The sequence below is a fragment of the Myodes glareolus genome, chromosome 7 (genome assembly GCF_982192425.1).
Source record: "Myodes glareolus chromosome 7, mMyoGla1.1, whole genome shotgun sequence".
Classification (NCBI taxonomy): Eukaryota; Metazoa; Chordata; class Mammalia; order Rodentia; family Cricetidae; genus Myodes; species Myodes glareolus.
In genome coordinates this window covers 34,235,118-34,253,039 of record NC_142032.1, presented here as the reverse complement: position 1 = coordinate 34,253,039, position 17,922 = coordinate 34,235,118, and the positions used below count along the sequence as shown (strand labels likewise).

Sequence of the window (17,922 nt, the reverse complement as noted above, 5' to 3'; positions counted from 1 at the left end):
AGATATTAAATATCCAGGAAAAGCTCAAAATAATGGGAACATGTGTAATGTCCCTCCCTACTTGGGAGGAGAAGGAAGGGCGGCCAGGAGTACAAACTCATCCTCAACTTTATAATCCAGCCTGGATTATATGAGAATTTATCTCAGAAACAAAAACTAAATTTTACTTAAACAGGCAAACTATAATGTTTTATATGCAAACATCCCACATTAACAAAATGTTTGGCTCTGTAAATAATGCTATCATCATGATATCAAATCCACGGTGTTCTATATTCTTGGCTTACACAGTCAGCATTAGGGCAGAACTGCACTACAGCAGGACCACTAAAGGTCAAAATTCGTCTTGTGTTACTAGACTCGACTATGTTCAGAGAAACACAGGCTAGGAGAGCAGGGCTAAACATGTACTTCAGGCAATGGTCCCAAGTCATGGTTTATACCCGGATTAATTTGGACCTCCACAATGAAAGATCTACTGTATCATGTTACAAGATATGTTATGAGTTGCACAATTTGCTCTCAACATGACCCCAAGATTCTATTTTTGTTTCCAAGTCCATAAACAGTAATTAAGAGGAGAAAGGTAAAAGAAGCAAAAGTTTCTAACAAATTAACAAGAAAAAAAATTATTCACTAGATTGTTTTCTTCTTGGGAGTGCTCTAAAGTATTTTTAGAAAGTAAGCATTTTTAGTAAAAAGTTAATGAGGAATAGGATGGGGAGACTGGCATTTCTGAAGCTGCTGCTCTAAATCCAGCCAACTGGAGAAGCCTGTGGAGCCCTGGGGCAGCTTCAGTATATACAATAGCATCTGCAAAAAGGTCCGGAATGCTGAATTCTCCATCCATTGTCTGGAATCATACACTGGTTTATCATCACTAGTAGCCATAAGGATGAGGAAGCTATTTAACAATCACAGCCTGAGTTTTCTCAACTACCAAGTGGTAAGTTAGTAATTCCTACCTCCTAGAGTGATCTTAAGAACTGGAGACAGTGCCTTTTGGCTTACAAATTAAGAGTTAAAGAAGTATCAGTGACTATTAGGTCATATTTATTTATAATTACTTGAAGTTTGTAGTCAAGGCGTGGTTTGAATAGTTTAAGTAAAAATAGGATATAATCACAGAAAACTGGAAGCTCTTTAAGTAATTTAAAAAATCAGTGTCAAAACAAAAAGAGTTACACTTTCTTTCAAAGTGAGGAAAATGCGTCAATAAAGAATTCCATATTTAATGGGCTATTTTTGGATCGAAAAAAAATTAACAATTCAGCACTTCAAGCAATATGGAAGTTCCTGTTAGCTCTGCCCTGCTGCCTTCAGCTACTCCTTCCTATGTGCTGCATTCAACCAGCCTATGGGCTTGAATGTTACATCTTACAAAACAGAACGTTTGTTTCTGAATTGGTTTTAATGGATAAGCAGCCAGCAATATAGTACCTGAACATTTTTATTTCGTATTAAAAAATTAAAAATAAATGTGGAACACATTTATTTAGTATGCTTCATCAGTACGAGTATAAATGAATTTGTAAATAAAATATTAAGTAAGCTAGGTTACTGTATTAAATTGTTTTGAGTACTAAGTAGAGGGTCTTGGTAACTGCAAGCTTCATAACTGCAAGTTCCCCCCACAACCCTTTATAGGATATGAGGAAGTTTGCCACTGTGAACCTGAAGGCAAGGAGACAAACTATCAGAGCGAATCCATGTGATCAGAAACACAAGAGGTCGCATGCTGCCGTACACATTTGCCTTGAACTACACCAAATAACAGCATTTAGCCCTTGAAAGAGAAGGCCAGAACAATGTGTAACATTGGCTAAATATGAATGAGATATTTGATGCTTCTCAGAGCTTATTAAGAAGACAGAGGGTGAATACTTAAACCCAGAACAAAATAAGAAAACCAACAGTTTTGAAGGCAAACTTAGGTCATCAATATGAACATCACCAGAAATTCACCAGGGGCTACTTAGCAAGACTCGTACATCAGAAAGCATAAAAAATTTTGTAATACTTGTAACAAATACTTCACACACAGAAACATTTACTATAAACCTAAAGTGTCAGCTTGAACACTGATTTTAAGCTTTATAACACCTTTGATTTTCATGTGTTTGTTCATATGGGTATGTATGGAAGTGTTGTGTGCTAACCCAGGACACCTAGATCCATAACCCTGGATATTTTATTTTTTGTAAATGTTTTTGATTCCTATCAATGACTTTGTCAATATCAATAAAATCAATAATGTAATGAAATAAATAAAATATATTATTCCAGTTCTCTTATTTTATTACAATGTCACATTCTTAACTTTCATAAGTCCTATCGTCATTGTTTCATAACTATATTAGCCTCAAATTTTTACCCACTCTTTTAAACATTTTAATATTTTATAAAGATTTCACTTGGATCACAGATTACAAGATAAATGTGGATTCTAATTCTTGAATTGGTGGGGTTAAAAACAGGAAATGCCACCTTTATTGTCAGTCTAACAAGATCGATTACAACAACACATCAACTTTGGGATGTGGTTTGTTTATCTCAAAAAAGATGGGGCCAGGTGGACAGTGCCATGAGGAAAGCCTCCTGCCCACCCACTCCTTTCACTGTTGACCGTAACTCCAAGTACTAAAAGAATCAAAACCATTAGGAACACAAACACAGAACTGCTAATAGCCAGGCTCTAAAATTATCAGATGTGTAAGCACTGGAATTGATGTCGCTTGTCATTTTAAATATTTCAGTAAAGAACTATAGAGAAAAATTACAACTAAATATTGGTAAGAAAAGACTTAATTGGTCTCACTTACCACTTTGGGATTTTGAGAACCATTGCAGATTCCAGTCTACATTCCTCTGATAAAAATCTCTGAATAAAAAAGAAACAGGAGGCTGTCTTTTGGTGAACTTTAGGTGCAAAATCACTTCAATTTCATTTTTTAAAATATCATTTAAATGAGAAAAAATTTAATACACATAGGTGTATCCCTGAAAATTTTTAGCACAGCAATTGCTTCAAATAGTGGAAAGAGTAATAAACATCAACAATTCAGAAATTCTAATACATAACTGAATGTCTTATCAACTGAGATAGAAATTCTATATTCAGGTTTCATAAAGTAGAAACAGAAGGCAGCAGCATTTGTATCTCTGTAATTCATTTCTCATTATAACTGGCATAGCTTCAAATATACACATACATACACACACATTTACATATTATAGTTAGGCTGAATTTCCATGAACTTTTTACCATAAAAGAGATTTTAAGATCAACTTAACATAAAATTTACATGCAATGATCAGATTTTAAGGCTTATTTTATTATATAATAGCCTTAGTCACAAACAGTGGTCCATGCCTGTTATCCCAACGTCTGGGTGATAAGAGGCAAGAGAATCACCAAAAAGTTTAATTTGCCTGGGCTACACACAAAGACCTTGCCTCAATAATAATAATAAATTATAATTCGTAATATGGTTATATAAATTAGTAGTATGCTCCCATAAGAAAACTACTTTTTAAAATGATACTCTATTGCCTATCAAAAATAAACAAAATAAAAACATGATGAGATCAAACAGTCAAGAGCCATGAGATCCAAAGCACCTTTCCATTTTATATCTACATGGTTCTGTATGGTTTATCTAATGGGCCTGCATGCTTCTTACAATCTGAAATATCATATCATTCTTAAATTAACACATGCATGCAGACTTAATGACTCAGTATTTTTAAATACGTAAATTAGAGAAAGTTGGTAGCTTCTTCAGGAATGGTAGTATTAACACTTAAGAGTTCCTTATTATTTTCTTCAAGCTGGGCAAGGTGGCACGTATCTTTAATACCAGTATTTTATATGAGTTTGAGGCTACTCTACTCTACACAAAGAGTTCCAGGTCAAGTAAGGCTATATAGTAAGACCCTGTCTCAAAATTTTTTTCTTCATTATCATTGTAACGGTTATTAGCAATTTTGGCAGTTTAATATGATACACTATATATAGTCAATTCATACTGGGGCTTGCTAAGTTTGACATTTTTTTATTTAAAATGGTATATTTTCAACCCTAGTATTTTATATTCCCCTCATGCTCCTCTTTTGCTATAACTTCAGTTATTATACATCTGCAAAACCTCGTATGTGTCTGTTCAGCTCCCTCCATCGGGCACTGCCCATTTCCTGCAACCTTTTATCCATAGGTTTCCAGAAGGATATGTATGAAATTAGTTTTCCTTAATATCTTATTGGAGATGTTAAAATAAATACATTTGATTATTGTTCATTTCAATTAGAGAATTTTCACTTATTTTAATTATTTCATTTTATGCCTATGATTTTTTACCTTTTCGTTTATTAATATCCCAATTACTCTATTGTGTGCTTGTTTTTGTTTTTAAGTCTTTGCAAGGGTGTTTGCACATGAACTTTTGGCTACTAAGATCAACATCTAGGATATCTCAAGGTTCACTTCTATTTACTTTTTCTTCTTACCAGAGGCTACACTTTCCTTTGACATCTCTAAAATAATGTTTTTAATTATATATTGAGCATCGTAACAATAAAATGTAGGTAACCTAGATTCTATACTTATGTTCCTTCAGAGAGTGACAATATTTGGTCTCAACCAGTAAAATCATCAGTTAAACAAGTAGAACTGATTTTATGTTGCTAGGTTGGGTTTGAGAAAGGCCCAGTGTATTCATCAAATTCTTCCAGTTTGGCAGGTTAAAACCTATTTCTTTTCCAAATTTTGTTGAGATTTGTTTAAATTTTCTTAGGGTAAAGAGAACGTGAGCTGTACACCAGGATGTTGCTTTGGTTTGAATGGATGGGCCTATAAATTTCAAGAGATGAAATGTAAAAGACAGAATGATGGGATAGATAGGCAATCAACTGATGAGGACTCTTATGATTTGGACTATGGACTGCATTGCAATGGCTCTATAAATGAGGACGGTCCCTTTCATCTTCTGCCATGTGGAGACACAGAACCCTTCTCCTCCAGAAAGAGGAGCATTCAAAACACCATGTTGTAGATAAGAATAGACTTAACCAGGCAATTGAATCAGATGTTGCCTAAATCTAAGACTTTTCAGAATACACAACTTATGAAAATAAAATTCACTTCCTTATGAATTTCAGCTATGGGGATTTTCTTATAGTAACAAAAACAGACTAAGGTGGGGTCTTGCTTATTTCAACAGATGGCTAGAGCGTTATAATTGGTGCCCAGTAGGAACTGTTAACACAGATGAAGACATTCACAGAGCCCATGCAGATTCTTGGGTAAGATCGCCAGTCTCAATGGCACATGTGCAGACCATTACTTAGACAGAGAATACAGAACTTGGTTCTTGGCAGCTCTTTTCTTCCACACTTTTGCTCCAGACCTCAGCCCTCTTCAGAGTTCTAACATCTGAGCACTGCCGTCTCCGCTAGAAGACACCAGTTTCTGCTAACATTCTCAGTCCTTGTCATATAGTCAGGACAATGATGTTAAAAAGAAAGCCAGAGTAAACATGAGGCATTTCTTCTCTTTTTCTCCCTGCTCTTGCCTGCCTTTACCTCCGGAGTGCTGGGATTAAAGGTGTGTGCCTCCACCGCCAATAAATGTGAGGTTTTTCTTACAAATGTCTTCCACACAGTATCCTGTCCAACTCTTGAAAAACCTACCTCAAAACTAGGAGAATTTGCAATTTTCTGTGGCAAGGGGATTCCAATACCAGCAACAGAATAACAATGTTATTCTCTACACTGCTTTAAACTGTTCTGCTCCCTCCTCATTTCAATTCACAGTTCTCTTCTCTCCTAGTACCCAGCTGGATATTCTGAATCTGGGTTAAATACATATAAAATGTTTTTTAAAAATTGAATAAAGTTAGCTGGGCATGGCATTGCAAGCCTTATCCCAACATTAAAACCAGAGACGAGAGCATTTCAGGTTCCATGGCTAGCCTTCCTATATGTTGAGATCCAATGTTAAAAAACAAAAAAATCTTAAAACTTCAAGTATTATAATCATGATGATATGAAAATATTATTGTAGGTCACATAGTTTCTAACATGAAAAAAACTGTCTTCAATAGAACCTTTGGTACATCAGTGCTGACTGAACTTTTCATAACCTATAAGGACTTAAGTAAAATAGCATCGTAGTCTGTTATGTACTGATCTGCCTTCATGTCCTTCCTTCCTGAATTCTACCTTCCTATTTTCCTTCATGTCAAATGAAAATAGACAATTCAGAACACTTGAACTTGTCATAATTCTCTTCTCTTGCCAACTATAGCATCGATTTGTTTTCTTGTTAAATATAAATGTCATTATATTTATATTTAAAATTTATAGAAACATCTCTTTCCAGGGAATCATGAGAGATTTAAATGAGAAATCTGTATAAAGACATGCACCTTTATATTTTAAAAAACATTTTGATAAAATTGATAATATCCCAAATAAAAACATATTTGCTGAGCACCGATTTCTCAACTGACAGATATTAGATATACTTATGCAAACAAAAGCTTAGACATACTCAAGGCCAAGGGCCTAGAGACCATAGCTTTTTTAAGGGTCCATAACACCTTTTGAAATATCTTAAAAATGTGAAGAATAATTGAAAATTAAGTATTATACATCTGACATTAAAAATACAGTATCAGATCCAAAAAACCTAATTATGTGTTTGCAGTATGTATGAATAGGTACAATTGGTAAGTATTCCCAGAGTTGCTAGGAACTTCACTCTTTGACTATACCTGGCTGATTCTAGAATGTGAGACCCCAGGTATTTCCCACCAGGAGAGATCGGCATTCTTTTCTATAGGTACTCTCCAAGGAAACAATCTACCCCTAATACTTTACACACACACACACACACACACACACACACACACACACACACACACACATTTTGTATTCACAGAAATTTCATTCACTTCCAAAGTACTCATGTGAGCCAACATTTAGAAAATATTGGGCAAGCGGTACTCTTGGTACCAGACATCCCCAGATGCTTTCACTGCACGTGTTAGCTCAGAGTCCCTTTATATACTTGAAGCAGTATATAAAGCCACAAGTTCCTGTCTAGGTGATAGCTTCCAACCACAGCCACATGCAGAGAAGAGATAAAATCACTCTGAGAACCCACAAAGTCCCCAACCTAGCTGAATTAGACTCTTCTAGATTTTTGGGGGGCGGGGAGGAGACAAAGCTTCTCCATGGAACAGCCTTGGCTAGAACTCGTTCTGTAGACCAGGCTGGCATCAAACTCACAGAGTTTGTCTGTCACTTTAAAAAAAATTCTTTAAAAATAAGCAAGATAAGTATATATTATTTCAATTTTTTACTTCATTATAATCATGAATGCTGGGTTTAAAGGTGTGAGCCGCTACTGTCCAGCTCACCACAGCTTCTTAATAAGAAAAATATTCAGTGTTTTAAATGACTAATATTTTTATTTACAAAGGAACATTAAGAAAACAATATGTTTTCAACCACATAAAAGAAAAGTGATGTGATGTAAGCCTTGAATGCTGCAGGGATTGCATCCCTTTAACCATGAACCGCTTATAAATCCATCCCATTGCTTATGTTCAACATAGTCAGTTTAATCAGAAGTACTACGTCTTCATTCCAGCTCCACCGCTGGCAGATGCCTTTGCCTAGGTTTAGTCTCCTAGGTACACATGGAAGTAAACTGATAAGCCATTGCAGTTCACAAAGACAATTACCATTAAATGAAAAATAAGCCTGAGAAGAACTGGGCAACTTTTATAAATATAATAAATTATTTCAATGTAGCAACAGACACTTAGAGTGCCACTTAATTAGTGGGGTGGAACAGGAAGATTATTTGACTACATGATTTGATGCCACCAGATTAGGAAGTACCATGAGGCCCTGTCTATAAACTTTTTTCTTTAAAAATAAGCAAGATGAGTATATATTTTCATTTTTATTTCATTATGATAGTCATAATTTTCTCAAATTTCATAAGTATGATCTCAATTATCATACCTATATCATCATAAATTTTGACTCATTGTTTTAAATGTTTAAATGTTTTATATGCCAGTCTTCCAAGTAGTTAAGTTGGATTACATTTGATAGGTAAAAATGTGTTATATCACTACTTCCCAGAGCAGTTCAGGCACCGACAAGACTTAACGCTGCACATAATTAATAAGGTAAAGTCAGTTTCCATCATGCACGCCGAAATCTGTTTATGCTCCCGAGGGGGCAGCGCAACAATGCCATAAAGGCCTGAGCAGTAAATACCTTAGGCTTTGTGGGCACAAGTGTCTCTGGGGCAAACAGTCCGTATCTGCTGTGAAAGCGGTCACACAGGAAGTTGTAAACAAATGAGGATGGGTAACACATGGATGAAAAATACATGCATACTAAAGAAGTCATTAAACAATGTGTGTGTGTAAAACACATATATTACTATATATAATCAACATTAATAGATATGCATTTTTTCTGTTTTTAAGTAGTAAAATATTTTTAGGTGCTAGGGATCAAGTCCATGGCCTCATAATTGCTAGGGATGTATGCTTCCATTGAGCAACATCCCCAACCAATTTTTTTCTTCAAAATAAATTTTAAATACAATTTCAAAGAGGACTGTAAAGATATCTCAGCAGTTAGGAGCACTTTCTGCTTTTACAGAGGACCTGGGTTGATTTCCCAAAACCTACATACTGGCTTATAATGATCTCTAAATCAAAATCTAGGATATCCAATGCCCTCTGGTTTCCAAGGGTACCAGGAATGCACATGGTGTACATATATATACACAGGACACTCGTGTTAATAAGAATAAATCTTCAAACATTTATCTAAAGTAATGAGCTATCAGTGGAACTCCCCCACCCCAAACCATAAGCCACTTCTGCTCTAAAATACTGCTTCTCAACCTACAAAATGCATTTTAACCGCATGGTGCTCTTAATGGAGAGTTTGATTCAGTAAGACCAGGTGAGGTCTAAGAGTCTGAAATTTCACTAGTCTCCCACATGAGTAAGATTAAAGGGCTGAAGAAATGGCTCAACAATTAAGAGGAAATGCTACTCTTGTAGAGGACCTGTCTTCAGTTTCCAGAACCCACATAAGGTAGCTTACAACCACATCTACCTTGAGCTTCAGGGTATCCGATATCCTCTTCTAGCCTCTGCAGGCAATAGTTATCATGTACACATACCCCCATAGAAATATATATGCACATGGTTTAACAAAGTCTTTTTTTTTCAGTTGAAACTCAGCACAGAATGTTTTGGGTAGCAGAAATTTGATAATGTCCATGTGAAGGGGCCTCCTAACTATTTATTTGATAACCATGACGACTAAACTTTCTAATACATAATAAAGGGCTAAATAAGCATTTCTGTAAGTGATCACATAAATAAACAAGGGAGAAGCTTTGAATGCAATGCTAAGCTCTTTCATATAACATTATGATGCTATCCTCTATGGGTTTACCACTCAAATGCCCATCTTAATATTAAGCTTACTGAAAATAACAGTGCCTTTAACATTCATTATACATTTTCTTATAACGATTACTCAGATCATACACTTGGTATATAGAGACAGTACAAACACTAGTCCTTAGAAATTGACAAATAACTTTCAGGAATCAAAAAATTCATTCAGATTATTCTTCTTTGTTCATCCACAATGACCGTCTTCTGTTTGTATATCACACCATGCTTATTGTATATCAAGGCCTTCATACATTCTGCTTTTCGAGATTAACACATATCCCTCACTACTTCAAGTTTAAACAATTTCACCTGTTTAGAAGGAAGTGCGTAAAATGAGCAACTTTATCCTCTCCAGACCTACTTCCCTCATGAAAACACTGTTTTCCTTTAAGCAGTGAGGCTTCAAAGCACTTAATATATTTATTTATATTATATGATTCATACTTCAGGGCTAATCCTTTTATTATTCTCTTACGTGTATGAATGATTTACCCATATGTACAGCCATTCTCCATGTGCATACAGTACCCACAGAGACCAAAGGAGGGCACTGTAGCCAGGTTACAGATTTTTAGCCTCCATGTAGATGTGCTAACCCAAACCAGGTCTAGTTCAAGAGTAGCAAGTGCTGTGCACTACTCAAGTCATCTCTCTAGAATGAATTAATTTGCTTAAGGCTGTCGACTTTCCCAATATCTATTCAATGCAGTACTTAAAGTTCTAGTTAGAGCAATAAGACAACTGAAGGAGATCAATAGGATTCAAATTAGAAAGGAAGAAATCAAAGTATCGTCATTTACAGATGATATAATAAGCAAATCAAAAATTCTACCAAGAAACTCCTATGGCTGATAAACACCTTCAGTGACATGGCTGGAAACAAAATTAATTTAAAAATTAAATTAAATTAAATTAAATTAAAAAATTAGTAGTCTTCCAATATACTAATGACAAACAGATCAAGAGAGAAATCAGAGAAACAACACCCTTTACAATAGCCACAAACAATATAAAATATCTTGGGAGTAACTCTAACCAAGCAAGTGAAAGAACTGTGTGACAAAAACTTCAAGGATTTGAAAATGAAACTGAAGAAAATATCAGAAGATAGAAAGATCTCCCTTGCCCATGGATTTGCAGGATTAAAATAGTTAAAACAACCATCTTACAAAAATCAATCTACATATTCAAAGCAATACCCATCAAAGTTCCAGCACAATTCTTTACAGACCTTGAAGGCACAATATTCAACTTCAGATGGAAAAAGTAAAAACCCAGGACAGCTAAAACAATCCTGTATATAAGAAAAGGAATCTCAAATGGCTGAGAAACACCTAAAAGGAATGCTCAACACCCTTAGCCATCAGAAAATACAAATCAAAACTACTTTGAAATTCCATTTTATACCTGTCAGAATGGTTAAGATCAACAACAAAAATTACAGCTAATGATGGCAAGAATGTAGAACAAGGGAAACACTCCTCCATTGCTAGTCGGAGTACAAACTTGTACAACCAATATGGAAATCAATAGGGCAGTTACTCAGAGATTTGGACATCATTCTGCTTTGAGAACCCAGCTATACTACTACGGTGATTTGAGAGAAAATGGTCCCCATAGGGAGTGGCACTGTTGACTATGTGGCGTTTTTTGGAGTAGACAGCCTTGTTGGAGGAAGTATGTCACAGTGGGAATTGTCTTTAAGGCCTCCTATCCTCAAGCTACACCCAGTGTGACACACAGTTGCTTATTCTGCCTGTGGATCAAGATGTAGAACTCTCAGTTCCTGCTCCAGCACCATGTCTACTTGTATGCTGTCATGTCCCATCATGAAGATAATGGACTCAACCTCTGAAACTGTAAACCAACCCCAATTAAATGTTTTCCTTTATACAACTTGCTATGGTCATGGTGTCTCTTCACAGTAATAGAAACCCTAAGACAACCAGTTTTGGGCATATACCCAAAAAACACTCCCTCCTACAAGGACACTTGCTCAATTATGTTCATAGTAGCCAGAAACTGGAAGCAACCTAGATGTTCCTCACATGAACAATGGATAAATAATATGAGCATTCACATAATGGAGTACTACTCAGTTGTTTAAAAAATCATTATGAAACATGCAGGCAAATGGATGGAACTACAAAAAAAATCATCCTGAGTGAGATAATGCAGAAAGTCAAATATGGTATGTACTCAGTTATAAATGGATATTAGCTGTAAGGTAAAAGATAATCATGCTACAATCCACAGGCTAAGTAACAAGGAGGGCACTAGGGAGGATGTGTGGATTTCCATGAAGGGGTAGAACAGATTGTGAAGGTAGACTAGGGGTAGGTAGGGATGAGAACAGGAAGGATCAGGTGAGGGTGGCAATAAAAGTATAGGAAAGATTACTAGAATTGGAGGGCATGGAGCGGAGAAGCAATGTAGAAACCTAGAGCAATCAAAACTCCTTGGAATCTATGAAGTAGAGTGATCCTATTGAGGACTCCTAGCAATGGGATACTAAGCCTGAACAAACCTTCCATCTTTTACCAGGCAAGGCTTCCAATGATGGGATCAAGACTCCAAACCAACCACAAAACCTTCAATCTACAATCTGTTTGCCTGCAAGATGTGTTGGGGTAATGGTGGCCCAGAACTTGTGGGAGTGGCCAGTCAATGCCTGGTCTAATTTGAAGTCCATTACACAAGAGAGAGCCTATGCCCCAGACACTTCCTGGATAGCCGAGAACTGAAGGCTGGATAGCCCAGAGACCTAGAGTAGAACCAACCATGATTAGGAGGAAAAAAAAAAAAACAGTGAAATGATTCCTTAACAAAGTTTTGCTATTATCATAGATCAATGCCTAAACCAGTGGCCACCAGAGAGGTTTCAGCTGATGGGAGCAGATGAAGAGACCCCACATCTAAACATTAAGTAGAGAGAAAACCCATGTTGGAGGCTTCCAGCAGGTAGCCTCCCTTTTGGGCTCAGGGAACCCTGTGAAAGAGGAGGAATCGTGAGAGACAGAGGGGTAGAAAACATCCAGGAGAGCATGGCCCACGGAATCAAATAAACAATACTCATGAGGGCTCACAGAGACTGCAGCAGCCATCACAGAGCCTGAGTGGGTCTGGGCGTATATGTTATAGTTGTTGGCTTAGTGTTCTGAGGGGACTTCTGATATTGGGGGTGGGGGTATCTCTGACTCTTTTGTCTGCTGTTGGGATCCCTTATTTCCTACTGGGTTTCCTCATCCTGCCTTGATTTGAGGGTTTGTGCCTGGTCTTGTATCTTATTGTGCTCTGCTGAGTTGATGTCCCTGGAAAGCCTGCTATTTTCTGGGAAGAGGGGATGGGGTAAGGGGGAATGGATCTGGGGAAGAGGAAAGGTCAGCCAAAACTTGAAGGAGTGAAGGGAAGGGAAGCTGTGGTTGAGATATTTTGTATGAGAGTAGAATAAATAAAAAATAAAACAAAACTCCACTGACCTACTAGTGTGTAAGCTTCTCAATATTTAGAACTGTACTTCCCTTATTCACCATTAAATCTCTGCCAATATTAGTTTCCAAGCATATTTATTGATTGAATAAACATATTTATGCTTATATACTCATTTAAACAAGTGAGTCCCCTCCCCACTCAAATTTCCCATCTGGCCCAGGATGGCCTTCAGTTTCTGAATCTCCTGCTTCAACCTCCTGAATGCTAAAATTACAGGGCTGTGCCGCTATACTTGTTGTTGTTGTCTTCTAGAGCTGGACACCAAACTCAGGGTTTCCTGTATTCTAGGCAAACACTTTACCAACTGAACAACATTCCCAACTACTTACACTGCCCTTAACTGGGAGGGCCGCAGCCAAGCTTGTCATTTGCGACACTGCCCTTGGACTACTGTATGTTTTTACAACCAGTTACAGCAGTATGCAGGATGCTCCACATTCTCTTTTCAGGGACTGTTGGAGCTGGAACTAAACTCTGGTCTCTCTACCCATGCTGGTCCCTCTATCTCTGCTGGTCACTAGCTGAGTAGTGGTGGTGTGATGGCCTGGTGTATCTGAGAGTGCTAAGCATTAAATGTACAAAGAGAGAGAAGAAGAAAGGAGAGGAAGAGGAAGAGCAGAAGAGGAAGAAGAGGAAGAGGAAGAGGAAGAGGAAGAGGAAGAAGAAGAAGAAGAAGAAGAAGAAGAAGAAGAAGAAGAAGAAGGAAGAAGAGGAGGAAGGAGGAGAGGAGGAGGAGGAGGGAGAAGAGGAGGAGGAGGAGAAAAAGAAGAAGGAAGACTAAATGATAAGAAAGGCAATACCCAAGCTCCCAGTGCTGGAACCGACAGCGCATTTCCAGCACTCCAGAAGTCACGTGTTCTGTCGGATTTCAGAAGTTAGCCTGAGAGCCTTCTGCATTTGGATTTTGAGATAGATTGAAATTGGTTTCTGACAGTTAAAAAAAGACAAGAAAGTTAAAATAAGAATACTCTTCTGAGAAAACATATTCAATATACACAGAAGCAAAATTATAACCACAAGACATCTCAAAACTGCAGAAGAAAAAGTACTGTGTAATAAAGAGCTTAGTAAATGTATGACTATTATAAAAGATTATTAATAAAAACTATTAAAATTAAAGCATTTATATGAAGATTAACATATCATGAAACAAAGACTTCTACAATAACTGTAGAGAAAAATTTATCAACAATGAACCTTCCTAACAATATCAAGATACTTCTTATAAAATGGTTAGCAGCAAGTACATTTGAAGCTAAAAAAAATAACAACTGGAATGAACTGATTAATATAAACAAATATAATTTAGCCCAAAATAAATAGGAGAAGAGCAGGAAATGGTATACAGCAATGTAGAGTAGAGGGGAGCTTAAAAATACTACCTACCATCATACTACTTACACACGCATGGAACAAAACAGCAAAACAGATCAGAGTCAATAAACTCTCCAAGAGTCTCCTACAAGCTTATCACTTCAAAATGTGAATCAATTCTGGTCACTCCTGCTGTCAATTAATTCTATTAAATTGAAAAAAAATAAATGCTGCTAATTGAGTGATCTACATTTTTAAGATGTTATAATGGAAATGAAAAAATTCTTCCATACTGCAATTCAAAATATCCATTATTTTTGAAGCAGAAAATGAAAATGTCAAAAACAGTTTTGCTGTAGATATTTAGTTGTTTTCTGCCAAATTAATGAAAAGAAAATATTGCACTTTGAGTTGGTTAATTACCATGAATCCTTCTGCAAAAGGCTCCTGTTTGCAGAATTAAGCCAGCTTCAGTTGGCACACTTCCCTAATATTCATGGAGACTAGGCTATAGGCTCCCCTGTCATCACTCACCGGCTTACTAATCAGCCCTAACCATTCTACATTCAACTGTCTGGATCCACAGGGAAAAGATAGCACCTGCACAATAGGGACACAGCACATTTGCTGTTTGGAAAGCTTAAGAACTAGCTTTAGAATATGTAATGATCAAGGATACCATGATTTTTAATCTTCTAGAAACTAGTGGCCCTTTAAGAAAAATTCTCTGTGGCAATGATACTTAGACAAACCCTCCAGGCACAAAGCAATAGATGGAAGGAAATTCTTAAAACAAATAATTATTATATACCAATTTCAATATTTATATCTTTCACATCTAAATATTATAACCAATAAAAATAGCAGGGAGAGATTAAAAATATAATTCCTAAAATATCCTAGCCAAAATATTTTAAAACATTACTCAGATATTAAGGCAGTGACATTGTGACACAAAATGTCATATATGCCTTTAGATAAGTAGTAGCTAGCCCAGGGGCACAAGGATGTTTAAAAGAGCTAGTGATTATAAAGAAAATCAGAATAAATATAAGCAAAAACAAAACGGAGGAAGAAGCAACGTGGGTAAAAAAAAAAATAAGGTAAGACAGGACGAAATTGGAAAACCCAAATAAATGACTATAATAAATGTAAGTGATCAAAATATTCAAGGTAAAGTGCATAGATTAACAGACTCCTAGCAATACATAGCATAGCATTCTGATTTAAAATGTGTTAAGTATAAACCCACAAAGATTAAAAACAAAATTATAAAGAAGACGGAGCACACTAACACTAATCAGAGAAACTTTGAGTCACTATAGCATCAGAGAAAGGCCACTACAGAAAGAACTGTTGCCAGAGACAAAGAGAATTTTATGATGACAAGATTGTCAATCTATCAAGAAGATCCAATAATCCTAAATCATTATGTACCTAAATACTGAGCTTCAAAACATGAATACAGGATGCAAAACAACAGGTTAACATATTTACACTACTGTCACCATAAAGTAAGCCTCAAATTTAAAAAGGTCTATAACAACATAGAGCATGGTCTCTATTAAAAATTATATAAATTAAAATACAGTACAAAAAGGTTGTTGAGAAATCATAAACTACTCAAGCTAAAAATATATTTCTAAATTACCAAAGGCTAAAGAGAAAAGAATCAAAAGTGGAGCTAGAGGAATTTTAAAATGAATAAAAAAGAAAACATATCACATCAAAATAAATGTCACTGAAACAATATTGACAAGGAAATTTGTGGCACTAAATACTTGTAACTCTGTACCCTAAGAAATAAGAAATAAATCAAATCAAATTAAGATATACCTTAAAGAAAATAGATCATAGAGTTTAAGGGATAAGAAATACAGAACAGAAGAAAAGAAAACCTACTAAAAGTGCAATTCATTCTTTAGAAAGGTCAGTAAAATCCCTAACTTCTAAAACTAACAGATCAGAAATTAAAGCTATAAATAAGCAATTTCAGAACCTAAAGGTGATATGACTATAGAATCTATATATAATACAGTTATATTAGAAAAACTCTATGCCAATAAATTTGACAATGTAAAATAACTTCTTGTAAACCTCAGATTAAATTTGTTTATGAATAAACAAATAAAACCCCAGGAAAAGACAAATTTACTCTACATTCTATCGCTCCCTTAAAAGGAACAAATGTCTACACCCTTTAAACTATTCCATAAAACAGTTCTATCTATGAAGCCAGTGCTATGTTGATGCTCAAAAAGATAAGGGTGCAACAAAAAAAATGAATCATAATTGGGCATAGGAAATTACTCTAAATATGAACAATTGTATGACAAATAGGATTTCGTCAACTTAAACGGTTTCTAAAAACAATAAAAATATATAAATAATCAAGAGAAGGGACAGCCTACAGGAAAAGAGCCTAATATCAACAATATAAAGTCAAAACATTAAACCCCTTAAGCAAATAATCTAATCCAACCAACAACTGAGCAAATGAACTAAATAGACACCTTTCAAATGAACTACAAATGACCAATAAATTCATTTTTATTAAATGTTCAAAAATCTTAGCAATCAAGGAATATCCATGAATTCGTCACTGAGATCTAACTCACCTCTGACAGTATTGCTATTATCAAGTAGGGGATGGGGGAGATGCTGTTGGGTATGTACTAGCAATAAAACCCTTATTCATTGTTGGTAGAAATTCAAATATGTTCAGACATAATAGAAATCAGTATAAAAACACAGATACTAGATAATTCAACTATTCTGCTTATGTACACAAAAGACTCAAAACTGGTGAACGTAGAGAGATTCTTTTATACCCATGCTTATCAGGGCCATATTCACAACAGTAATGACAACAATCTATGTGCCCATCAACCAATTATCAGATAAAGACAATGTGGTATATATTCAGCAAAGACTTTGAGTTTTTTATTAGTTGAAATTATGCTGTTTGTAGAAAACTGAATGGAACTAGAAAACATTACATTAAGTAAAATAAACCAACAACAGACAGACCAACATACCCTGTTATTTTCTGCGTAGGTGAAATGTGTGCGAGGGGGGGTCATGCAAGTAAAAGCGGTCCCACTAGAGACGTAAGGAAGGTGGAGCAAAGGGCAACTAAAGCTATAAAAATGAGCAAGTGTATTATACAAATGAACAACAACTAAGGGAAAAAAGAGGCCATGAACTTGAAAGAGACTGGGGAGGGTTTAATGAGAGTGTTTGGAGGGAGGAAAGGAAAGGGGAAAATGATATAATTTCATATAATATCCAAAATTAAATTTTTTTAAAAATTAATTGGACCAAAATCCTCATCCCTGTAAGCTTTTTAATTTTTTGTTTTTGAATCTGTTTTCTGAGACAAGATCTCAAGTAGCTCAGGCAGGCCTCAAGTCACTGTGTAACCAAAGAGGATTCTCAAATCCTGACCCTCTTACCTCAACTGCGATTACAAGACAGAAGCCATCAAGATGGCTATTGGTAAGCTTTCCTGAGTAGGTACTGGTATGCTAATTTCAAATTCCGACTTTGACTAGCAAAACAACTTCAACAGAAAAAAATAAAATTAGATTACCACTACCTGATTTGAAGACTT

At 35.8% G+C, this 17,922-nt stretch overlaps 1 protein-coding gene across 9 annotated transcripts in view; it reads right to left on the bottom strand.

The window, feature by feature from the left end:
* Positions 1 to 17,922, bottom strand: part of Rfx3 (regulatory factor X3) — a 243,934-nt gene that overhangs the window by 153,352 nt on the left and 72,660 nt on the right. For 5 of the 9 annotated variants that reach the window (XM_087908013.1, XM_087908015.1, XM_087908012.1 and 2 more), the window contains one exon: positions 2,823 to 2,881. The exons of the other annotated variants lie outside the window; for them this stretch is intronic. Coding sequence is in view for 3 of the 5 variants with exons in the window: in XM_087908012.1 (XP_087764138.1) it covers positions 2,823 to 2,881 (59 nt within the window). In the remaining 2 variants the exon portion in view is untranslated. The remainder of the gene's footprint in view (positions 1 to 2,822; positions 2,882 to 17,922) is intronic. 9 annotated transcript variants of the gene reach the window in all.